Genomic DNA, 25,722 nt, shown 5'->3' with positions numbered 1-25,722 from the left:
CCCGGCCTCGCATAGATACGTGGTGGGAAACGTTTTCAGCGCTTTTGGGATATTCTGCTTTGGTTTTGATCCAAAAACCCGCCAGAGAGGTCATTTGCAATTTCGATCAATTGCTCTTCCTCCTGCGCTGACAAGTTAGGACTATTCGGGATATTGACAAATGGGTTGCGGACCCACTCATTGGTTTGCCGTGAATCTTTGAAGGATGGGAAGTAACGCTCAAACTCATTTGAGAGCGCAACAAGGTGATCGCGCACCAGCTGCGAGAGAAAGGGCCCTGCCTCAGTCTCTCCCAAAACCCCCACTACTTTTTGGAACATATCAAATACACCCCGGTCCACTCGTCGTCCCTACAAATCAAGCTTGGCTTTAAATGCAGCGACTTTATCTGCCAGTTTAAAGACAGTCATCATTCTCCCCTGGAGTGACAGGTTGAGGTCATTAAGCAACCCGAATATGTCACACAGGTAAGCGAGTTTTGACACCCAGTCCTCATCACTAAAATGTGCAGCTAACGGTGACTTTTTTTCTGCTCTCGCAACTCAAACACTCTGGCCAATGACCTGCTAAAGATGCTTGTTTTTTGTTGCTCATTCTAGCAGTTTAGCTAACTTTGTGTGACACTACCGTTCGCCAAGAACTGATCAAGTGAAGTGAGCTGACCTGAGGCTGCGTAGCGCTGAAGGCAATATGTAAAAGTGTTGAAGGCCGGACAGACAGACGTAAGAAAATAGACCTTGCAAAATGCAAACATGCGTGCAATCAAACAACTGCATATAGGCCTATGCCATGTAAAAACGTGACATTATTGCGAATTAAATTTAGTTTAGTTTGCATGCATTTTTTTTTTAACTCATGTCGTAGGCTACGGCCCGGTTAGGAATGTCCTGCGGCCCGGTACCGGGCCACGGCCCGGTGGTTGGGGACCGCTGCCGTAGGGGGCGCCACATTTTGGCGTAGTCGGCAGGATTTGTTTTTTTTCTTTTGAAGTGTTGTTGGTAGGTTAGTCACATTGAGCAGCACCAGGTGTGTGTGTGTGTGGGTGGATGTGCGCATAAGTGTGTTTGTGTGTAGAGAACAGCAGCTGGCAACAGGATGGACCAGAACGCGGAGCTGCAGCAACTGCGCGAGCGGATGGCACGGCTTCAAGCTGAAAATGAGAGACTGTCAGGTTCACAAGGAGACGATGCCGGCGGGAGTGGGCCCTAGCCGGTACGAAGAGAGCAGGCATTCTATCTGCCCCGAGAGAGACGGTGCCCTAAATTTTCTGGCTCAGCAACAGCGGGGTCACTTTCTATTGAAGAGTGGAGTGAAGAAGCGCAAAGCTGCATTAGGTCACCGTACTGATTTGGAGAAGGCAATGTTTTTGTATGATCATTTAGAGGGCGAAGCCCGGAGTGAGATTAAATATCGACCCATAACTATCAGAGAAAATCCGACAGAAATTATTACTGTTTTAAAAGAGGTATATGAATGCTCTAAATCGTATGTGTATGTTTTTGACAGGAAGCAAAGGGAGAGTGAGTCGTTGTTTGAATTTTCTCATGCACTAATGGAGCTTATGGAGAGGGTTAAACAGTCCAAGGGGGATGCAATTACTGAACCAGACATTGTACTGAGAGACTAATTTTGTGAGAATGTGTGAGATCATATGTTACGAAGAGAGCTTAAACGACTGGTACAGGCAGTTTTAAAACAACAAGCCCAACTAGATATGCTGGTCCAACACCTAGGGCAGTCTACTGGTAAACTTCGCGCCCCTCAGCCGTACGGGAGAGGCCGTTTTAAACGTATCCCTGATGGTCAGCCTATCTGTATTAGATGTGATCGACCTGGACACATAGCCCGGTACTGTCAGTCTGCTCCTCCTTCTAGCAACAGTAGACCTGTTCCTCTCACTCCCTCTGATTCCCCTGATCAGTCACGGCCCCTTGCCAGCAGTTCTAATAGCCAGTTGGGAAACTAGAACCCCCCAGTGTGCAGAGCCACACACTGGGAGGGGAGGGTTCTGGCTCTGTGTGTTCTTCCTCTCTTGGGCAGTTGGTGGGAAAATGCCCTGTGTTGAGTGTGGTTATGGGAGGGGTGGAAGTCTCTTCTTTAATTGACACCGGATCAATGGTTACAACTGTAACCGAGAGTTTGTTTTGTAAGCATTTCAGTCAGTGGCAGAGGAAAGATTGCAACTGGTTAGGCCTTAAGGCAGCTAACGGGCTCGACATAACTTATACTGGCTATATTGAATTGGATGTAGTTGTTTTAGGACAGCTTATTCCGTGGAGGGGGATATTGATTGTCAGGGATCCACCAAATGTGACCATACAAGGCCGCAAAGCAGTTACCCCCGGTATATTAGGTATGAATGTACTTTCGGAGTGCTATAGGGTTCTTTTTGAGCAGCATGGCTCGCAGCTCTTCCACTCCCCTCCGGTTAAGTCAGCGGCCCCAGTAGCCCTACGGGCTCTGCGACAGTGTGAGAAGATAAAAGCCATCTTCAATGCCTCCAAGCCATTCAAGGTTAAAGTCCAGGGAAGGTCTCCAATCTGCCTTGAGGCCGGGGCCCTTACTATGGTGCCTGTAACATGCCCTCAGCTAGAGGTCGCTGAGTTCTTGCTTGAGCCGTTAGGCTTTGAAGATGGACAATTGCCCAAGGGTCTCCTGGTGTTATGCTTATGTCTCTACCCAGTAAGTAACCACATGCTCTGACGTTCCTGAACCTGCTCTCCCTGACTTTGAGGGACTGACCCCACAGCAGGTCTCCATGGCCAAGGCCCTCTTGACCCAGTACGATGGCATCTTCTCCAAGGTCGAAGGAGATTTGGGATGCACCTCCCTGATTGCTCATGAGATTTCGCTACTTGATGATGCCCCAGTCCGGCAACCCTACCGACGAATCCCACCCTCTCAGTATGAGACTGTGAAGGCGCACATCCAACAACTTCTAGATGGCCAAATCATAAAAGAAAGCAGCAGCCCATACTCCTCCCCCATAGTCCTCGTAACAAAGAAAGATGGTAGTCTTCGTCTCTGTGTTGATTACCGACAGTTAAACTCCAAGACTCGCCGTGACTCATATCCCCTCCCCAGGATAGAGGGGTCCTTAGATGCCCTGTCTGGGGCTAGGTGGTTTTCCACTCTCGACCTTGCGAGTGGGTATAACCAGGTCCCAATGGCAGAGAAGGATAAATCAAAGACTGCTTTTTGCACCCCGTTTGGCCTCTTTAAATTCAATAGGATGCCATTTGGGCTATGCAACGCTCCAGGCACCTTTCAGCGCCTTATGGAGCGCATGTTATCAATCAGTCCTCCTGTACCTTGACGATGTAATCGTATTCTGCACTACAGTAGAACAACATCTTGAGCGGCTAGGGGAAGTGTTCGCTCGGCTCCAAAAGCAGAATCTGAAGGTCAAGTTCTCAAAGTGTCAGTTCTTCCAGCACCAAGTGAGCTATTTGAGATTGAGAAGCAGGCAAGGTATCTGTGGATCCTGCAACACAAACGTTGTTTGTCACCTGGTCACTGTGTGCTTAGTTACAGTACTTGAGCATCAGCACTGGTAAAGGCCTTTGGTTTTGGACTGGAATGAACTTGAATTGAGACCATACAGACTCTAGAATTACTCGAGCGGCCACCCTGTTCTGACCACAACATAAATGACAAAAAGTCAACAGGGTTTGTGTCTAAGGGTTTTATTAAATCATAGTAGGATAACAAAAAGGGAACTGGGAGAAAAATAAGAGACGAAGCATAAGAAAAAACAGCAAGGTCAAAAACAAGTGTGGAAGCTATATCTGGTTGCAAAACTCTCCCAAATACAAAAGCTGCGGAGGTTTTATAGGACTGCTCCACCCACCCACAATTGGTCTCCCCTGTACACAACATACTCTATGCACAACTCCATTTTGGATTTTCACTTGTACTGTCATATCAACTTCTTTTTTACGTTAAAACATTGGCAAATATGTTTATTTTTCTATAGTCATTGTCTTCAGCACTTTAATGGTAATGTTGACTGACTTTTTGAAATTGTGTGCCCCTCCCTCTGGCACACAGGAAAAGGGTTTAAAATGTTCTTTATCAAGCAACTGATGTTGCTGAACTGGTTAGATAACTTTAGCTATGTTGTTCAATTAGAAATAGCCTACTATATTAAAACTGACAGGCTAGTAATCTGTCATTTTCTGTCATAGCCTACTGGTGTACAGTGTAAACAAGAAGTTACCTAAGCCCAGTAGGAAGCAAATCCAAGTCCTGCATAGAGTCCATGGGTTCAGATCATTTGTCTTTTTGTCTATCCTCCCTTCCTCCTGTCCTAACCCCTCCTTCTAATTATTTTTGTGAAGGAACGATAGGAGGATGGAGAAATGAAGGAGAGACAGATATGAGAAATGAGATGTCCTGCTCACTCACGCATCACTTTTAAGAGATGTCAATTACTGATGATGCAACACATCACCTCTTAGGCTAGAATACACAGACACGCAAATCACACACAAAATTTGGTATGAATTCATACCAAAGCCTAAAAATATCTGAACATGGACTTCTTGGCCGTCTTGAACATCTCCTGTGTAGCAAAAATCTGTTCTCTGTGCACACGCACGTACACACAAAACTTGTTGAGCAGTCATCCACAAACTGACTGAGTTCACACTGTAGCCGTCAATCAAAGCTGATATTGAAAAAAGTGTTCTTATCACAAAATCAGAGGTAGGAGGAACATAAATGTAAACTAGTCTTGTAAATTGTCCAATTTTCCACAATAAACCTAAAAAAAATATTCATAAATATGTAATAGTAAATGTTACTTGGTACTATAGATATCTATATTGGTAAATGGTACTTGGTACTATGCACTGGAATCTGTGTATCAGTCATTATCCAACTCAACTGAAACAAATGTTTTTTCCTTTTTTGGTTTTATTTTGAAAAACGAATGAATGAATGAATAAATACTAGACAAATTCACTGGCATACTCAGCTGCCAATTCATCACTAACTCCCGGCCCAGCCAATTGGAGCTCACCGTGAGAGAGGTTCATTTTGGGCAAATCCCTCCACTCGGCAGCCATATTGCAACGCTTTTTGGGCAATTATCGGGCATCTATTTCGAGAGGAACTGTGTGTGCGCAATGCTTCACGAATCACGACACACCAACCTTGCTCCAGCTGCGAGATCATAACACATGATTGGCACGATGTATTCACAACATACCATGTTATTGGCATAATGTATTCACAACATACCATGTGATTGGCACGATGTATTCACACCATGTGATTGGCACGATGTATTCACATGACAACTTTTGGTGGTGGAAGGGGTGGAACATCTGTAGACGACTGTCATGTTTGCGTTACAAACTAACCCCTTACATTTCTATGAGAGATTCTTTGAGTGCTGTGTCTCCTCATTAGAAAGTCTCTGGCTGAGGCTGCTGGGACGCGGCGGTGGGTGCAGGGGTTGCCGAGGGCTGAGACGCAGCTGGCTGTGTGGGCATCGGAGCCTCCAGCTGGGAGGGCGTGGCAACGGTGGGAGGGGCGTTGTTGACTGGCGTGCCGATTGGCTGGCTGGGCGAGGTGGGGGTTGAGGGGCTGGCCGTGCTGGCATTGTACATAGGCGGCCGCAGCTTGAGCCCTGCCACTAGGAGCCTGTTTCGAACCGTTCTCGCCGTGCACTTCACCCCAGCTGCCATTTGCCATTGTTTTTGTAGGTCACTTGATGTCATCATACAGTTGCTGAGTGACATTCGAATGAGTTCACGGTCATCCTGGTCAGTGGAGAGTCGTTTTCGCCCTGTGCTGGTCTGTAGCTTTGTTGTCCCCAATGTCTGCTGCTTGACCTTGTTCTTATGAACCGCTGTCTTAGAAATTTTAAGGATGGAAGCAACCTGACGCTCACTGTATCCCTCTGCCAGTAAACCCAGAATTGAACCCTTCTTTTCCTCACTCAAAAGTTCTCTTTTCAACTCTTTTGGCATGGTCAATAGTTATTTTTTTATTCCAACTTTACTTTTTTTTTTTACTTTTACTATTGAGGTAATACTAGCACTGTTTTGCCAGGATAGTGATGACCACAGCAGTGTTTTTTATACTTTCCTTGTTAAAGAAGATTTGGTTCAGGTGATCACCTAATCAGTATCAATTAATTTTTAATAAATAACTAAGTCAAGTCATATTTCTGGGACTTTCTGGGATAATTATTTCTAATTCGTTCAAATGTTCATACAAATTCACAAGTTCTCATCAGGTGAGTGAAAGTGGTCATTTCAGATGTTTTTGCCTGCACTCCATAAAACTCTCATAGTTTGAGAACTTCAAATTATTTGTAGGATATTGCTTGTTCACAACTTGAGCTGTGTATGCAAACACACAGAGTTCAGAGTTCACACATTTTGGATAAAATACACTTTTGGGACTCCCTGCTAATACTTTTGGGAATGTTAAAGTCTTTTTATTAGTATTATTTCATTTGAGCTACATTTTACACTGATATGGCATGATGGCAATATAAACACAGCTAATAATGGTATTAAATTGCAGTAGCCTATGATTAAATGTAACGGAATATTCAACTAAGGTAGACTGCTGTTGTTCACAGCACTAAGCTATTTATGTTTACTAATATACTCCGAATCTCTGGCCCTCTCTTAGAGCCAGGCATAGTGAGCTGGCCCTCGGAAGAAAAAGTTTGGGGACCACTGCCCTATAGTCTCTTATTTTTTTTCCAGAGCTGTATATCGCACACCATACGCAATAATCAATTCATCCATGCAAATCAACCCCACAACCAATCAGAGATAAGCGTAAAAATCACACCCCAGTGAGAGGGGAGAGTACCATCAAAACAGTGACAGACATGTAGCAGTGACCACCACACCCTTAGTGGACGGAGCCCTCCCCTCCCAAAAGTCTGAACTGAATAATTAGGCAGTCTGACACTGAGCCACGAAGGCCCGCCTCCTGGAGTCTTTGGTCACCGGGATTCCGGGGATTCCCCCACCAGGAAGCCGATGACGTGCAGGACCGTCAGGGAATTCTTCAGGAAACACACACAAGCACAACGTCTCAGATGGCTGCCACACATACAGCGAATCAGCGGTTTAGAAGATGGATGGATTAGGCTACACAATGCAAGAAGCACTACTCTAGAGGTTTAAGAGCGTTGCATGGACAGTTAGTAGCCGTCAAACCCATCACTCCACTCCATCCGCTGATCGACCGACCATTGAAGTAGGCTAGCTATCCCGTGGCCTCGTCTGCTCCGCTACAACTAGGCTACGGCGATCAGGACACAGCAGAGAAACAACTCTCCTTCTCGGCTCCGCTCCAGTCAGCTCAATCTGCCTGCTTTATAGAGAAGCACAACCTATCCCAGCCCAGCACTCATGCCAAGTTCGTTGTTTAGAAATCAAGTCATTGGTGCCGGGAGGAATCACATGAGCTCATAGCCCAACACGCAGTTCATGGGCCGAGAGCAATCAATAGGCTACACTCCAGATAAAACGTAGGCTAAACAGTCCACCAATTTCCATCCACAAATCAGTCCATCAGCAGAAAACAGTCCATCAAATTTAAGTCATGCATAAACGACACCACGCCATGTGTGTGTGTGTTTGGTGTCAGTTTCTGGCTTCGCTTTGTTCTATTTCCGGATTTGATTCAGGTGTTCCCGTGGGCCAATGATGTGGAGGCCTACTTGCCGGTAGTGTGATTGGGGCTTCCCTCACGGTGCGTAGGCTACACCGTTTGCTTCTGCCACGCCACACGCTGCTCCTCCGCTCAGTGCAAGCCACACGCTACCATTGCAGTCACAGTCGCTCCTAGCCGCTCGCAGAGCGAGAGACTGAAAGGGAGGCCGGGGATTGCCAGGGCCTGGTTTTGAGGCCTTTTTTACTTTGTTTTGCAGCCTTAGTTTCTGATTCCTTTTTTTATTTTCGCTATTATTCTATTTTTGTTAATAAATACTTTAAAGCAGCACTTTGTACGTTTGTTTTACCATAATACAAAAGCTACAAAGTCGTTTTGCCGGTAAACTAAATTGTAGGCTAATAGAAAATCATGGACTAGCATGCTGGCAGCTGGAAAACCATCAATTTGGCTGACGGCAACCCAGAGAAATCTCACGAAAATAGTGGAACCTGGTCAGTAGATAGATACATAGGTTTTTGGAGATTGTCTTCATCTGTTGCTAGTCCTTCGACTCAAAAACAAATGCACGTGTACGGAGTCCAGCGGCTCAAGCCATGAGAAGTCAGCAAGGTAAAATAGCCTATTCCGCGACTCTAGGAGGAGCTCTAGAGTCGCCAAAACACCCCCAACTAGGCTACATAAAATTCCTTCAAAATTACCCTTTGCGGCCATTTAGCCTTTTGTGCCATATCAGAGCCCGTCTAGACATTCTCTGGCCATATCAAACATTTTTGCTCATGTTCTGTACCCAGACCGGAGTTAGATCTAGTTAGCAATATGCTTTTGAGGAACGTAGTCTACCACTAACAACCTGGATTTTTTTAAAATTACATTAAGTGACTTGCTTTTTACAGTTCCTGCACAGATCCATAGGACATATATGTGGCCCGATGCTTGAAGAATTAAATTCCATAACAATGACTTATTAGGCTACAATTAACTGTTGAGCCTACTACAGTGCTTTGTTGTGCTGTATAAATAAGAGCTCAAGCCATTGGATATAAGTTTTCAGAGTGCAGTGGTGCTGTCATTACATATGTGAAAGTCCTTAAAGCTTTGCCCAAGGGTTTCAGATTGCCAAGATAGGGCCCTATATCTATCAATTCTACCACATGATCAAGGGTTTCAGATTGCCAAGATATGGCCCTATATCTATCAATTCTACCATGATCAATTTGTCTGGTAACATGCAACCATTATCATGTACATTAGGCCTGGGCATTTGTAGATAGCTCTCTAATGTATTTTAATAGCTGTGGATCTCGTGAATCTTTTTGTTTTCAACACAAGCAGGAATAAAATAACACATAATACATATTTTTGTTCATGTGACTCAAGCAGCGATGACCACCGTCACCATGTGCAACTGCTCTTACTTGGATTCATTACAATTGTTTTTCATCCCTCTCCTTTCACTCTCACTCTTGCCTTTTCATTCACCAAGACTTCTGAAAATCTGAAAGACGTAGACGTGGTTTCTGGAGGAGCCTGGAGTGATGCCGCCTCGTCACAAGATCCACAGGTGGGATGCGCAGTCAATAAAGCCAAGTTCACAAATCAGATACAGCATTCTCATGTCCTCTGGTACCTTATCATAGTAGAACTAGAGATATTTCACAGAGGGTAATGGGTGTGCAGAGATGAGTGCAGAATGCAAATATGATTACATTCATGTACATTTCATTTCATGTAATTTTAATTTTCTCGTGAACCATTTATCACAATGGCTAATATCATTGGAAAGCTTAGATTCCGCTCGTCCACATGATATCTGTATATCTGTGTGACGAGTACTCCGCAAGCAATTTAGTTGAACTTGGACTTGAGATTTGACTGGGCCGCAGCAGTTCAGTACTGGGGCACGTGTCCCAGTAAAAAGGGTCTAAGGACGCCCCTGCTAATAGGGTCGCCTCATCAATGTAGGCTGATTTCATTGAAGCAGGCAGGCAAGCATATTTTTTCTCCTATGGATTCTTTTCAGTTTACTCCAACATACAAGCTCAATGTTGATTTGATTATAAGCTTTGTCTGTGTCTGCTCCCTCACCTGGAAAATGTAGACTATCCGTTGCATTTAAAGGCATCTTATGCAAGTTTTTTTTTTTTAACCGTAATCTAACATATTCAAAGTAATTTTGATGGTAAGTGAACTTGATGGCGCGGCTTCGCAGCCGAACCTTACCCGTCTAGAGAAACCAGCCTTGTGACTTCGCTATCCTTGACCAAAGAATCATGCTTTATGGCAAGTACAATGTCCTACTATTTGTATGAAATTGTGTAATATTACTTTGGATGTAGAAATGGCTCTTCAGAGATTATATGTAGGGGAGCCCAGTAGCAAAAAAGGAGTCCTCCATCTCCAATATTATTAGCAGGATGCATTTTCAGTGTTTCCCATACATTGACTTATTTGTGGCGGACCACCACACAATGATTTTCCATGTTGTACTGTTTAAAATGGATGGAATTTGTTCTTTGAAGAGTTATGTACACCTTTGTGCAGCCTTGTCTCTAAACAAACCTACATGCACGTTTAAAGAAAACATTAACAATCCTGCAATTGTTGGCATAAAAGTCGACTGGCTAAATTGTGCTTACATCTGCATCATAACCACGCTGTGTTAATTTGTTAAAAACTGTTGCATTCAAGTTAATTCTGCAAACCTACCACCACAAATAGAATTCAATTCTGTGGGAAACACTGATTTAAATGTTATACTGTCAGTACAACAATAAAAATAATTCCAAAAATGGACTTGTTCAAAGATGTAGACCCCTACTCACTTATCTGGTTTTGGTCTCTCATACACTTACTTACAGTACTTCAGACCTGTATGAACATGCCTTGAACAAACACGCCTGGAGAAATTTTGCTTTTATTTCTTCCCTTCTTGCTGAAGTTGATAATCAATCATTCTGCCAAAATCTCCAGGGAAAAAGTAAATCAGGCATTGATACTGAAACTGACGTTTTTGTCTCTCATTTAGCATTGGGAACATGTTACATTCAGTCTTTTTTTTCCATGTTGTCTTCTTTAGAGATTTTTAGGCTAGGTTGTTTTCTCCAAAAGAACCGGAGCTGTCGAACACAGCGATTTCACATCACATCTTGTACCACACCCCCTCACAAACATTCAGCAATCCAGAAGGAAGAGGGGTTAAATGTCGATTAAAAAACTGAACAGAAGAAAAAAACAAAACGAACAGGATGAAGAGGTCTAAGTAGAAGGTTCTGGAAAGTTCCTTCCCAGTGTTTTTGTCTTTTGGCAGCGCAGGAGCGCAGCAGGGTGGAACCCTCCCATCCACTGGAGCCCACACCCCCCTTTAAGCTTTTGGCCCATGAGTGTGAATGTGTGTGTGTGGTGTATGTGTATGTCTGTCTCTGTATGTATGCACATATCTGAGAGTGTAATTGTAGCTGTAATTGTAGCTGTAAGTGTGTGTGTGTGTGTGTGTGATAATCTGTACAGTTATTCATCGTTTCGCTTGTGTGTGTGTGTGTGTGTGTGTGTGTGTGTGTGTGTGTGTGTGTGTGTGTGTGTATCTGCGTGTAACATAAACATGTCTGTTCAAGTTTGTGGGTTCCGCTCAACTCAGGAGACGTTGGTGATGGGCTTGTACTTCTTGAGGCGGGTCCACTGGCCGGTGGAGTAGTTCATCTCGAACACTGTGTCCACCAGCATGGTGGTGCTGCCTGTGCCGTCCGCCTTGGGCAGGACCTCCGTGTGTTCGCTCAGTTTGATCTGGATGATGTCACCCTGCTCCGGGCACGGATTCTCTGTGGGATGGATGAGAGGACAGGCCAAATGGTTAGATGAGAGAAAGATGAGAGAGATTGAGAGAGCATCAATGGGAGAGTAATAAAAGAAGGGATGGGGGAAGAAAAGGAAAGAGTTGTTGTGAAGATTTGTGAAACAAAAAATATGTAGAGAGAGAACGGGAGATAAAACAGGGATAGAGAGAGTAGGATACTGCTAGGTTAATTGTGCTACTATTCACCAGGTGGAGGATTTCATTGCTTTCCAAATAAAACATAGAAATTGTTTTTGGCTGAATGTCATGAATCATTGAACCGGTCAGAAACAGTGGATATGAGTGAAGGTGTGCAAATGCTTCACCTCGGGATCCAGCCATAAAGCCGAGGATGAGAGCTTTCTCTGGTCTTGTGACCTTGTTGGCCGTCTTGAACATCTCCTGTGCGGCATACATCTGTTCTCTCTGCGCGCACACACACACAAAATATGAACCAACAAACATGTTAAGCAGTCATCCACAAACTGAGTTCACACTGGAGCCATCAATCAAAGCTGATATTGAAATAGTCTTGTACATTTTCCAATTTTTCACAATAAACTTTACTTTTAAAACTGTTCGTAAATATATAATAATAGTAAATGGTACTTTAGATGTCTAAATTGGTAAATGGTACTTGGTAGTATAGATATCTTAAATGCACTGGAATCTGTGTATCAGTCGTTATCCAACTCATCTGCTTTTTTAAAATGTTGGTTTTGGAAACAAATGGTTTTTCGTTCTTTGGTTTTATTTTGGAAAAACGAATGAATGATACAAGGATTCACTGGCATACTAAGTCACCGATTCATCAGTAACCCAGCCCAGCCAATTGGAGCTCACCGTGAGAGAGAGGTTCTTTTTGGGCTGAGGCTGCTGGGGGGCGGCGATGGGTGCAGGGGTTGGCGAGGGCTGGGCCGCGGCTGGCTGTGTGGGCGTCGGAGCCTCCGGCTGGGTGGGCGTGGCGGCGGCGGGAGGGGCGTTGTTGACTGGCGTGCTGATTGGCTGGCTGGGCGAGGTGGGGGTTGAGGGGCTGGCCGTGCTGGCGTTGTACATGGGCGGCCGCTGCTTGAACTGTCCGGCCAGCTGGGCACCGCCCCCAGGGGGCGCCGTTTCCTCAGGCTGTCGACCGGCCTCGCGTGCGACACCACCTGCACCTGCTGGGATACAGAAAAAGCGAGTGAGTATGAGATAGAGGAGAAGGAACAGTAGGGGAAAACACAACAGGAAAAACATGCATCGCAAAAGTAGAGGTGAACACTAGACTGCTAGTATAAGGCTGTGGCGATAACCAAATCACCGTTATACTGCGGTCATTACTGCAATCACCACATTTGTATGTGCTAATTTGTATTTTTATTTACCTTTTCAAAGTTACAATCATAAATACGAGACATGAAATAAACACAAGAAACCTTAGCGATCACAACTGACCATCTTTCAAAGGCAAAACTACAGGTAAATGTTGCTTTTTCATCACGGTGAGAAATAATCCACACCGTCACAGCCCTAGTACAGTACAAGATCAGAGATGAAATACCCAAATACTAGCCTGTTACTACACCACAATAAAGGTGCAAATGTAACTGGGAAACTACCACTCCACACAAGTAGAAATGTAAAGTTAACAGAGGGCAAAACTAGACCAGTAGTCTGCCACAGCAGAGCGGGCATGCTAGTCTCACCAGGCTGTGACTCGGAGCTGGGAATGTAGGAGGACGAGGGGACCATGCTGGGCGTGGCTGGTAGGTAGCTGGTGGAGGGCAGGGCGCTCTCGTTCAGAGCCCCCAGTTTCTGAAACACACCCAAGGAATTCACTCTGATGAAACTCACAATGTAGTAATACTCTTGTTTCTCTCTTGTGTGTTTCTCTCTGGTGATATCTTAAAATTCAGTTAAGTGTAGATGCACTAATTGTGAGATGCCTAATTATTTTGGTGGTTTATTAGTCATAGTGTGTGTGTGCAGTGTTTCCCACAGAATTGAATTGTATTTGTGGTGGTAGGTGCTGGGGGGGGGGGGGGGGGGGTGTTGCATTCTGTGTCGGAGTCAATAAAATGAATAGCCTATAGTTATACTTGCCTTGCATGACAAGTCGATATTGACAAGTAGCTGTAACGTTATAGTGTGCTAACCTCGACAACCCAACAATATTCTAATATAAGCTTAGGGATACTGCTTCTTATTTGCTTGCACATAACTTAATTAGAGAGAGTTAAGTCAAAGACAAATAAGTTAAGACAAATAAGTCAATATATGGGAAACATTGGTGTGTTTGTGTGTGTCTGCATGCAGGCGTGATCATGTGTGTGAGGTCATGTGTCATATGTGTAAAAGTCTGTTTCACACCTGTGTGGACACCAGGCCAGCAGCGTAGTCAGGCGTGGCATTCTCAACCACGGCTTCCTCTTTGGCAGCCTTCTCTCCGGTCTCTGTGTCTGTGAGCAAAAGAAAGGCATGAATCTTTGGCCTAAACTCAACAGCAAGAATACAAGCTAAAATAACAGCCCATTTCAGACTCTGAGTGTGATATGTGCAATACAGCCCAGTGCAGAGACCATCTTTCCAGACTCTTGGTTTAGTTACAAGCCAAGTTCTTTTATCAAAAGAATGGTAAATGCGTTAAAATTTGTATATTTGTGTGTGTGTGTGTGTATATATATATATATATATATATATATATATATATATATATATATATAATATGTGTGTGTGTGTGTGTGTTTTACCCAGTGTCTTTCTTCTCCTCTTGGCTTCTCTGCCTGCTCCAACCATGTCCAGTTCTGAAATATCTAATAACTACAGGGAAACAAAAAAGCCCACAAACATTAGCATTAAATTGCATACATCAGTGCTTTGTCTTTAAAAGCTAAAATGTGCAATACATGTGTATAGTACGCTTCGTCGTCAATGCAGTTTACACTCACATTATCTTGCAATATGTTAACTCATTGAATGCCAAGCTGTTTTCGGGAGCTTTGTCCTAAAGTGCAAGCAATCTAGACCATTGTTGATGATTTTTGTACAGCCACAGCATATTCTGTGTTATAGCTATGAACACGTAGAATAGCTCGATTAAAAGGTGAGACTTTAAGCTCTCGGTGGTGCAAACCGTGTATTTCTACACGCCTCTGTTCCTGAGAAATCCCAAGCTAAACAGTGGCTAGTTTTCATCAAAATAGCAGTTTTTTTTCTAGAAATGGAGATATAACGTCTTTCATGAAATATGAAGTGTTGCCTGTTACTTACTTGTATAAACATTCTGGGAAGTGATCAGCGAGACCTGGCGAGACTGCCACCTAGTGATAGACCCACGAAAATGGCCTGGTTTTGACCTGACGTTCATGCGTCACTGATTCGACCCAAAGCGGCAACCGAGTTATGATAAAATGTCCAGATAAAATGTCCAGATTGTGCGTTTTCATGAGTTTCACGATCGTCATATATTTCATTTCCATTCATCACAGAGTTCCCAAAATCACATATATATTTAAAAAAAAAAAGAGCTAAAAGCGTAATATTACATTTTTGGCACTCAACGCATGGGAAGGAAAAGGCACTCAATGAGTTAACATACAGGAAAACCTATAGCAGTACAATATATATGTTTATGAATCAATATGTCTGTGTGCACTGTGAGCAGATGATTACCTTGACGCCCCTTTCCTTGCGCAAGGGGGTGCGTGCAGGGGCGATGGGTGTGCGTGTGCTGGGGGGACTGAACATGCTGGGGGCAGTTGGGCTACGGAATGGGGCCTTAGGGATCCCCTTTAAGGGAGCTGAGAGAGAGAAGAGAAATTGAGAGACAAACACTAGGTGAGCAAGTGTGTACATATTGTGCGTCACAGAAATGGTGTACCTTAAGATTGATTGTTTGTTTGTATAATTTAAGGCCATTTCAGCAACTAAGGCTATTTAATGGCCAGAGCATTGTGTGTTAGAGAAACTTAAATATGTTTTTTAAAATCTATGCTAGTAAGATATTCTAAAACCTTCAAAGGTGGGACCTTACTAAAAACATCAGCTATAGAATTTTAGTGATAAAATTGTTGTCTTTTGGTTTCCAAGGCAGGGCGTGTATCTTTAGAAGTGAGCAAGGGTGTGTACTGTATGCGTGTACAACCCAAGCCACAATTAAAGCAAGACACAATAAGCATGCATTAGTGATCCTAAGAGAGAGTCACCATTAAGATAGACAAAGAAGGACTGCTGTGGACAGGCATCGAGAAGGGAGAAGAGAGAATAGGACCTTGAATAGAGAGAGAGGGAGAGAAAGAGAGAGTGGCTGACAATTAAAAGAGGCAGAGAGAAGGAAAACTCACTGGTGGTGTCTATTTTCTTGACGAGGCCTCTGCCTTTGGCGTGGAAGGGTACGCCTGCCGTCTTCTTCAGCTGCTGCGCCGTCTCTGTGGCTAAAAGTAGAAAACACACTTTCAAAGTAGAGTTTGCCTTTGTGCTTGCACATAGCCACATATTTGTAGCAGTTGTGGTTTGGTGTGGAAATTTGTAGCACTTGTCAAGAACTGTACGGGATAAGAATTGCAGACTTCATAAGTGTGATTCTTATGTGCTCTTTCTGGTCATCAAATCTGTAACCGTTGGTGGTCATCACAATCTACAAGTCTATCAATCCATTTGAGCAACAGGAACACTTTTGGGGCTTACATTTCTGTAGCAGCTCTGCCCTGAGGGTGGCGCTCTTGGGTTTCCTCTTGAGTTGGAAATGCTTGATAGGGGGGTTGAGGGGTCCCACCAGTGTGGTCAGAGCACTCTTGTTCAGGTACTGGCACTCCAGCGGCAGCATGGACGACGCATCGCACTCATTCACTGTAAAGAATGCGCACAATCACACATTTACACACTGGAGTAAAACACACAAGAACAGACCAACAGCCAGCCATAGGGCTGCTTTCAGGAGGTTTAATTTTACATTTTCAATTTAATTTCACTTAGAGAGTGCCAAAACATTACACATGTCTCATGGCGCTTTACAGAGTATTAAACATTCAGAGAGAGCCCATGAGCAACAGAGGCGAGGAAAAACTCCCTAGAATTGGAGACACATATAGGAAGAAACCTCGAGCAGATCCACGACTCAAGGGCCTCACCCATCTGCCTAGGGTCACTTACAGGGCAGTAAGGTCTGTATACATGATAAATGAATAGGTTAGTTAGGTGTAGAGAATAGAACATGGTGTTTAAAGCCACCTGAGGTATATGTTACAAAGAGGTAGGATGGTTACATATCCAGTATGATAATGCATGAATCCTATTTAGTGTCAGAAAGTTCAAATAGTCCAGTGTAGGGAATGAATTGTCCATAGGGATTAGGAGTTGTCATAGGGCAAGTAGTGGCTAGGATGCGCGGGCCAGGAATCCAGGCAAGGGGACAGCAACAGGCGATGGTAGGGCAGTCATAGGGATGGGACTTCAGGTGCGATGAGGGCCAAACACAGGATGGCTGATGACTGGTAATGGTTTACCTCACCAGTGAGGTAAGGGGGAAGTTTACCACTTACTCTGACTTCCCTTACACATACTACTTGATATATACATTTAACAACAAAATTATTCATACCCCTGGCAAATACTGATTTAAAGTTGATTTTCTCTTGACCAATAATATGTTTGTTCTGACTAAAAATGACACTGCCACATGACAAAAGGTTGTAAGACAATGTGGTAGAAGCATGGAATCAAAAAAAGGAGTTTTGTCATTTTTATGAAAAATGGTGTGTCCAAAATTATTCATACCCTTTTTTAACAATAACTGGAAACATCTTTATTTGCATTCACAGCTCTCAAAATGGTTCATATAATACCTACCAAGCCTCTCCATGTCTCCACGATGATTTTAGACCACACCTTTTTAACCTGGGTTTTGAGGCAAGAACAATTATTTGCCATCACTCTGGCCTTGTGCTCACTTTTTTGACGGATTGAGGTCTGGTCCAGACTCTGGGTGGGCCACTCTAAAATGTCGATATTGTTCTCTGTTAACCATTTCTTGCCTTTTTTGGCTGTATGTTTTGGATCATTGTGTGGTTTAATGGTCAAATGCCGCCTATTGTGGCAGGTCTCTCGGCACACTGCCTGATATTTTCCTCCAGAATTTTAATGTAGCCTCTTGTTTTAGTGTTACCGTTTACTCTGAGAAAGTCACCAGGTCCCCCTGGTTGAAAAACATCCCAAAAGAATAATTTTCTCACCCCCACAATTGAAATAGAGATAGTGTCATTTGGATTTAATGCTTACTTTTTTATGGCAATGTCAGGCCAAGTCACTGGGTCAAAAGAAAATACAGCGAAAGCTAAATTCTTTGTCCAGGTGTGCCCATACAAAGGTTAAGCTGATTTGTTTGGAGAAAAGTGATCCATGATGACCAAGTGATCCATTTTGGGATGGGGTGAAAATTTCATAAAATTTCTCAAAGTAAACAGTAACACTAAAACAAGGGGCTACATTAAGATTTCTGGAGGAAAAGTCATATTGGCAAAAACAGTATTTGCATGGTCACGTTAAGGGAACACTTCAACCATACACTGGATCGGTACTCTGACACTGTTTGGTTCTGAGCACAAGTAAAACTTTTGAGGCGAGTGTTTTTTTTTGCAAGAACTGTCAGTCATTCTGTGAATGTAGTTTGAGAATGGAGAAAAGGGTGGAAAGTTTCAAAAAATGTGTTTCAACAATTGTGGAAAACTGTAAGTGTTCCCTTAATTTTTTTTGAGCAGTATATAATCCCGCACTTGCACATATGGACAGATGTAAAAAGCAGGACAGTCAAATCAAAACTGTGTGTGCGCTTCAGACTGACCCTTTTCACGGAGCTCTCCCAGTATGTCCTGCACATTGGGGTTCTGCTCCTCCAGGTCCAGGTTGAGTGACCCTGTCTCTGGGAAGGTCTTGAGTATGTCGGCCACCATCAGGACCCAGGGCTCGGAATCCACCGTGGCAAGCTGAATGATCTCCGTCAAAGCCTCCTTCATCTGGGAAACATAGTTGGCAGACACAAAAGAAAATCAGTAAGCCGTGGCCTGGAAAATCAATCAAGCTGTACAACAGCACTGGTTTTAACTGACCATATCACATTTCGCAAACACTTTTATCCAAAGCAAATCAGTCCTGCAATACATAATTGAATCAGTGTATCTGCTCCCTGGGTACCAAACACATGGCCTCCATGTTGCTAGCATCTTGCTCTACCTGCTGATCTATGGCTAATAACACAGTTATATTTTCATGTAGACCTTATGCTACTTAGTATTGTAAGACAATGTGTCGTATTTATTGCAGTTCACACTCTCTAGTGAGATTCTGGCTAGTAAGTCCCACTGAACTTTTCACTGAAAAAAAAAAGCTTTCAAGTCATTTTTCATACTAACATTGTTCCAAACAACCAAACTTCAGCTGCAGACATATTTGCATGCATGCCTTATTTAATAACAATAATAATAATAATAATAATAATAATTAATACAACACTGGAGGAAAGTGATGTTAACTCAAGATGATTCTGTTTTCCCCATATATATTTAGGCCATACTTGACAATAAACTGTTAGTTATAATGTTAATGTAATGTTTACTGTAAGTCGCTTCTGACAAAATCGTCTGCGAGGAGCCATAAATAAACAATAAACAAACTCAAGCTGGATTTCAGGAAGGTCGAGGAATTTCACATTTGAGTCGGGGCGGGCAGGCAGTGTAGACACCAGTGTGGCGGGTGACTGGAAATGGATTTGAACAAGATAGCAGGTCAACCTTAAGCTGCGGACACCGCAACAACTTCATGTGCGCAAATTTCAGCATGTGAGAAAGTCTACTGGTGCCTGGGCAAACTCGAACTTGAATACACGCTTTGAGCAGACGCCAGACGGGGTTAGCATATGGTTGCATTACTCGCCATGCCATTACCTGGACTAAGGCTAGTTATCCTAAAACACAAGTGGATATAGACAGCTTGCAGTCATGTCACACTTTTTTCCTCCCATACGCATCCAAAAACTGCTTCGGACATTAACGTTAAATATCTAACGCTTTCGTTACCAGCTAACTAGCTAGTAATGTTACTACCAAGTAACGTTTGGGCTGTCATAACTTATCCGTTAACATACAAGCACCTGCCCTGACCCTAACATTTCCCTCCCTAACCCCATTGTTTAACAGGTAGTCAGTCTCTGAGTCAGTCAGTTACTTTGTCCGTAAGTACATAACAGGACTGTCTGTCTGTGAGCTTTAACATCATTGGGTACATTAGAACTTAAGGGCTATTGAACACGTAAGTTAGGCTAGCCGAGGTTGTGACAAGTCCTTACAACCAGCAGCTAAGTTAGCTGGTGTGACAAGACTTAGCCTAACATATGTGTCTTCTCTAAACTGTCAACATTGCTGTTGTATTACAAATATATAGATAGCGATCCTGTGCCTTGGGAAGACAGCAGTAATAGTACAGGCAGGCAATGTTACCACTAACTTTATTGCTACCTAACTTGCAAACTATGGCTAGCTAATAACGTAACATTGCTAATGCTCAAGTGCTTCCAGCTAACATAACTTAGCTAGCTTGATGTAAGCGGGATTTTCCCACCGATGCTGTCTGCCGAATGCAGGACAACCAAGATCACTAAAGATAGCATCAAACTACCCTTCGATGCTGACAGGTCTTGTGAGCGACCAACTGACAGAAGGTTCACCATTCTACAAGCAGCTAGAAGACAGCAACGTAACCGTGCACTCTGCAGCCAGTAGTTGGAGTTCATTGCAACTCGCAAACCCACCTCATCAACAGTCCGCCGCGGCAGATGCAGCATCCCAAGCAGCAGTTTCAGCTTCACTGGCGGCGACAAACTCGAAAAACATAATCGTATGTTGTCAATAACCGACACTGTGAGCAACGAAGCAATGCTGGGAGGTGCCCAGAGTTCATCTGTTGAGCCTAGTTTGTTGTGAAGCCACAGGCCGGTGTCGCTATCCCTCATCGACGCCATCTTGGAAAAAGAAGTACTGTTAGTTCGGGCATTTTAGCAGGCTACCTAAGAAAACATACGGTTCAAGCTCACGTGACCACCGTTTTGGAGGATCAGAGAACTCAAGAGTAGTTATACTGTATCATATCGCAGTTGTCCGATTGACATGAAAGAAAATAACTGGCTTGTTTCATCTGGACTTGTTGGAATGTTCAGTAAACTGCAAACTGTAGCATTGCGGGCGTAGTGATATCATTAATAAAATCATCGTTTTTAATTATTACTATTCATCTAGGTTACATCATTAAATTCCATAATATCAACGATGCCCATTCAGACAAACACAGACTCGTGAAGTTCCTTTTAAATCACTATTGCATTGTTAATATTCATGTCTTAATGTCTTAAGGCAGGAGATCCAGTTCCAAAACGTAGCCTAACCAAAATCAGAGCGCACTCAGCGCAGATGCTCATGTGATCTCTTCGGGCGAATCAGAGCACACGGCAACTGCAGAATATATCATTTTAAGCACTAGCGAACGCATTTATAAAGGACAACCTGGATGTTTGGTCAATGCACGAGTGTCTATAAAAAACGGAGGTTAGTTGTTATAAGTCTATTCGGCAGCTGTTGTAGACAGTTTGAGTAGCATCAAGGTGCTTTCCGCATCAGAGGCGAAAGGTAAACACATATGGTTTTATATTAGCCTATTGTTCTTGTAGGCCTATTGTGGGCCTACGGAGGTCCTGCACATAATGTAGCCTAGTATATGCATTACCAAATTTTAGCCTATGTGATTGATTTGAAATATATATATTTTACTGTTAACAGTGAGCATAATGCAAATTATGTCAGATAGGTAACGCTTCCCTCAGGTCCTATCTTATTATTGCAGAATGAATGTTATTGCGTTCATGCACCACACCACACCCCAAACATATTTTGCTTTTATTTTTTTCAGGATCTTAATCCGAATCAGTGGCATGTTGTGTAGCGGGATGGTGTCGAGTGCAGCTCTGCGGGCGATGATGCTGCTCCTGGCGGTCCAGCTTCTCTGCCTCAGACCGATCAGCGCCGAGCAGGAGGCTGGTACAGTCATTCCTGCTGAGAGTAAGCCATTTTCACTGAGTATTAGGTTGTGGCCTTTTTCTGCATCTTACAACAACAAGGTGTAGCCATGAACAGCACCATGCAGTGCATGCATTTTGTTATCCTAGACTAGGCCTAGGAACATCATGAGGTTTATCAGTCTGGCTTTCATGAACTGTGTAAATGGCCTTCACGCACACGAAAAAACAGTTGAACAAATCGACTAACCTGTTAAGAAATGGCACATTCACAGCAACTTTAAGGGTAAAGTGTGTGGTGAACACATGCAAATCTCGCTGCATGACTGTCTTGTTAGTCCTGTCAGTTGTTGATGGTGGGACATCAGAGTGCCTCAGAAAAGGTTATTGGAAACAGCTGATAGGAAATAAGACACAGGAGGCAATCTGTGCAGCAAGTAACCCTGCAACACTTGCACCTTCTCTCTAGGCCGGCCATGTGTGGATTGTCATGCCTTTGAATTCATGCAGAGGGCTCTGCAGGACTTAAAGAAGACAGCCTTTAACCTGGACTCCCGGGTGAGACACTCATTCCATAGGACTGAACAGATTGTGTTACTGGAGTTTTGATGGCTGTTGGTTATCTGCAAACCTTGCTTTGTCAGTCGCTGCATGTGTTCTTCAAGTGATGGATTATTATTATAGCATAGTTTGTTGATGTCCAATTGGACTGTAAACCAGAAGCCATAGTAATCCTTGTGGGTAAGATTATTGCTCCCAAGGTAATCCACAAGATATGATGTAAGGAAGACATCATACAATTTGGAGTGCTCTATCAACAGAGAGCACATGATACTAATTACTGTGTGTGGGTGTGTGTGTCTGTGTTCTGTCATGTAAATACAAATGCAATCTAATATCACTCCGTTTTTGTTTTTCCTCTTAAAAACGGTCCGTGTCCTCTTTGCTCTGTCCATTCCTCTCTGCTACCTTCTCTGCTGTCCTCTCCTCTCAGACGGAGAGCTTGGTGTTGCGGGCAGAGCAGAGGGCCCTGTGTGACTGCATGCCTGGCACCACACTGCGCTGAGTAGCCAAACCTCCATCATGGTTCCCGGTGCCAAGTTTGGGCACCTCTCACCTGGGCGCCCACCAAGACATGACTCATGACGTTACTTCCTCACCTGACTAGAAGATCTCATCCAGCACCTTATCACTGCAGATACTCCATTCACAACAATCATTGTGTGATCCTCTCTCTCTCTCTCTCTCTCTCTCTCTCTCTCTCTCTCTCTCTCTCTCTCTCTCTCTCTCTCTCTCTCTCTCTCTCTCTCTCTCCAGGCATATCTCTTTTTATTGTCTCTCGTTGTCCTTTTGCTCCATGCTGAAAGAGGACTTTATATGACTTCACTTCACTTTTCCCCATCTACATTTCATGCTGACATAATGGAAACAGAGCTCGACCCAAGTAGCCACCTCTTTTCATAAGTGTCTGCCTTCCTCTACTTGTCAACTGGAATGTCAGAAGATTTTGTAGGTCAACATGTCTCACCATGCATATTATTTGCACAGTAGAGTAGGTGTCTTTGCACACTATGTACGTAAAGATAGAGATGTATGTTCAGATCAATGTATTAAGAAACTATTTAGATTATTATTTTATTCCACTGTCATTTTAACAGAATTGTATCTGTAGCAGAAATTATTACTCCATGAAAGACCACTTACAATGTACTAATGCATTACAGAAACTCAACTCATAATGTGATTATTTTAAATGAAGAATAGAGATAGAGCATGGAAATGATTTTGTCTAGTAATGGACATATGTCCTATTAAGCCATTTGGGGTACATTTTATTGGGTTGTAGGGACACAGAATACCACTATTTCTTTTTTTTTCATCAAGGTTTTGATTTTGTGTAACACATTGGGGGGATGGGTGGGATTTAATCTTTGTGGTACAGATTTAAGATAAAATGTGTAATCTGTATAAAATATGGTTAAACATGGTCTTAATAGTATTGGTATTCTGCTAAGAAAAAATAACTAATTGTTCCAGAAATAATGTTCTGTTAGTGCTATCTTGTAGTGATCAGTAAATCAGACTGTGAACCCTCTTTTAGGTTGTACTAGCACTGAAACAAAGTACATGGCTACACATACTCAGTTATGGGGTCTACCTGCTACCTGAATGTTTACCATTACAGTGCTGAAAGGCTGATACAAACACTAAAGTACCTGTTTACCATTGCAATGCTGAAAGGCTGATACCAACAATAAAGTAATAGTTTAGAATTTAAGTTTTCTATGTCACATTTAGCAAAATATTCATCCAATAAAAACTATCAGTTAAATGTTATCTGGTGATATACTTGCTCTGCAAAGTTTGACAAGTTGGACATCGAGTCATTGAAAGTATTGCATGACCATTGCACCCAGACACTTCTATGACATCCCATTCTAAATCCAGGTATTAATATTGAATTGGTCCCTGTCTTTGCATCTGTAAGAGCTTCAACTATATTGGAAAGGATTTCCATGAGATTTTAAGGAATTTGGACATTTTTGCTTATTCATTCAGAAGAGTATTTGTGAGGTCTTGCTAAAATCCCCATTTGGGAGATTATGCTTTACCACGTCCAAAGTCAGGTAATTTCTTACAAGTGTTTATACACTTTGGACAAAGGCCTCTGCCAAATACTATAAACAAAACATTAACATTTTGATAATTTGTCAATGTCATATCATGGGCCTATGATTTTGCCTTTTGGGATGAATAAAGTTTTTCTATCTATCTATCTATCTATCTATCTATCTATCTCTATCTATCTATGACCTCAACTGAAAGGCATTAACTAGCAACAGCACATATAAACCATGTATTCTTGTGTGTGAGCCTTAGCAAAACCTTAAGGAAACCAGTTACCTCTGAGGTCTCTGACGCATGCTTTCAGTCTGAAGCCATGGGAGATGTAAACATCCATTCCTGTGCCTGCCAGCGGAAGTGTTTTATGGTTATGGTTATTGTTATGGGATTTGGCAGACGCCTTTGTCCAAAGCGACACACAAATACAAAAACAACATAATAATTAAAATTTAACAGGGAACAGATTGGAATGTTGGTCAAACTATAATAAGGAGAGTAGCAATAATAAACAACAATGTCAATTTAATCAATAGGTTAATAAAATAAGCAATGCAAATGAGGGGGAAAAAGCAATAAAACAATTATGTCCATTCAATCAATAATATAAAAACAATTATTGTTGTAGAATGTTTGTTTTAAATGAATGTCTTAGATTCTGAGATGTTGCCCAATAAGCTCCAAAGCGGAGCTTAAGAGCCTCCCGCATGGTTTACTCCTGTGCAGAGGAGGCCATCAAGAATTTGCTTCAAGTCACATCCCTATCATGCAAATTTAGTGATGTGACCAATCTGTTCACTCGAGTGATGATGACCTTACAGGTTATGGATATGGTTGATTCAGAGCTGGAGAAACATGTTGATCAAAAGTCATCAAATATGGAAACAGCTACGGAACTTTCCTCCACTCAAACCTCTTTGCTTGATACCAGCCCTGATCACATGGAGGTCCATCCCCAAGTCCATCAAACTGCCTCTGCCGACATGATGGAATCCTCCCAATAGTTGATTCAGAAAGTCCTCTCGGAGTTCAACACTGTAACTCCAATCCTCTAGGCATATCAAAACAACACAAAGATTCAGACTGTCTTCAAAACCATGGACAAGTTCCCTCTGAGGTCATCCTGCAGAGAGCAGTGGAGACACAGGATGTCTTCTTTGATATCATCTTGGTGACGGCATTGAGAAAGGAGCTGCTGCACCAGTGTGACACAGAGGCCAGTTATGTCCCATCAACTTTTTGACTGCTTCACCCTCCCTTGAGCCTTTGCCTGGAGCAGCAACTGGGCAAACCACCAGGAACAGGAAGTGGCTCAAAATGAGGCTCAATATAAAGGTACAATAAAATGGCTTTGCAATCTTTTACCTTTCCCACTGTTCTTTTTTGATGTTGTTTTTTTCCCCCACATTCCTCATTCAGATGCCAAAAAGAGGCAGCAAGAAGGTGGCTCCCAGTGCCTTTTCTGACTCAAGTAGGTTTTAACGCTAATATTAACTTTTCCCTTCTTCAGCAGCTGGAGAAAGCCCAGCCCTTCCTACTCAGAAGACTCGTAAACATTCCTTTTTCATCAGGATGTTCGCTTCAA

General features: G+C 43.0%; 2 protein-coding genes across 4 annotated transcripts; one reads left to right on the top strand and one right to left on the bottom strand.

The window, feature by feature from the left end:
- Positions 1 to 10,546: 10,546 nt before the first annotated feature.
- Positions 10,547 to 20,602, bottom strand: LOC121689371 (negative elongation factor A-like). Of its 2 annotated transcripts, XR_006024765.1 has the most exons (12): positions 20,259 to 20,602; positions 18,297 to 18,468; positions 16,145 to 16,306; positions 15,802 to 15,891; positions 15,131 to 15,258; positions 14,209 to 14,278; positions 13,829 to 13,917; positions 13,165 to 13,273; positions 12,323 to 12,639; positions 11,806 to 11,905; positions 11,230 to 11,465; positions 10,547 to 11,191 (listed from the first exon to the last, which is right to left on the bottom strand). XR_006024765.1 is itself a non-coding variant. In XM_042069107.1 (11 exons), the coding sequence occupies exons 1-11, from the start codon at positions 20,466 to 20,468 to the stop codon at positions 11,281 to 11,283; spliced, it is 1,632 nt and encodes a 543-aa protein (XP_041925041.1). In that variant the 5' UTR covers positions 20,469 to 20,602; the 3' UTR covers positions 10,547 to 11,280. The 2 variants fall into 2 exon arrangements, 1 of the variants encoding a protein (XP_041925041.1); XM_042069107.1 differs by having other exon boundaries at positions 10,547 to 11,465.
- Positions 20,603 to 20,861: 259 nt separating this feature from the next.
- Positions 20,862 to 23,852, top strand: c18h4orf48 (chromosome 18 C4orf48 homolog). 2 transcript variants are annotated; one of them, XM_042069108.1, is made up of 4 exons: positions 20,862 to 21,048; positions 21,410 to 21,558; positions 21,985 to 22,073; positions 22,510 to 23,852. In XM_042069108.1, the coding sequence occupies exons 1-4, from the start codon at positions 21,011 to 21,013 to the stop codon at positions 22,579 to 22,581; spliced, it is 348 nt and encodes a 115-aa protein (XP_041925042.1). In that variant the 5' UTR covers positions 20,862 to 21,010; the 3' UTR covers positions 22,582 to 23,852. The 2 variants fall into 2 exon arrangements, with proteins under 2 accessions (XP_041925042.1, XP_041925043.1); XM_042069109.1 differs by having other exon boundaries at positions 20,916 to 21,129.
- Positions 23,853 to 25,722: the final 1,870 nt, after the last annotated feature.

The sequence above is a fragment of the Alosa sapidissima genome, chromosome 18 (genome assembly GCF_018492685.1).
Source record: "Alosa sapidissima isolate fAloSap1 chromosome 18, fAloSap1.pri, whole genome shotgun sequence".
Classification (NCBI taxonomy): Eukaryota; Metazoa; Chordata; class Actinopteri; order Clupeiformes; family Clupeidae; genus Alosa; species Alosa sapidissima.
This window is presented reverse-complemented; position numbering and strand designations above follow the sequence as displayed.

Excerpts from the sequence above, each read along its gene's own strand:
- LOC121689371 (XM_042069107.1), bottom strand. The coding sequence starts at position 20,468 with ATGGCGTCGATGAGGGATAGCGACACCGGCCTGTGGCTTCACAACAAA. Across the intron at positions 14,279-15,130 it reads GCAAGGAAAGGGGCGTCAAG|TTATTAGATATTTCAGAACT; the intron begins GTAATCATCTGC and ends GTTTCCCTGTAG. Across the intron at positions 13,918-14,208 it reads GAGGAGAAGAAAGACACTGG|ACACAGAGACCGGAGAGAAG; the intron begins GTAAAACACACA and ends TTTTGCTCACAG.
- c18h4orf48 (XM_042069108.1), top strand. The coding sequence starts at position 21,011 with ATGTTTGGTCAATGCACGAGTGTCTATAAAAAACGGAG. Across the intron at positions 21,049-21,409 it reads AGTGTCTATAAAAAACGGAG|GATCTTAATCCGAATCAGTG; the intron begins GTTAGTTGTTAT and ends TATTTTTTTCAG. Across the intron at positions 21,559-21,984 it reads TACAGTCATTCCTGCTGAGA|GCCGGCCATGTGTGGATTGT; the intron begins GTAAGCCATTTT and ends CCTTCTCTCTAG.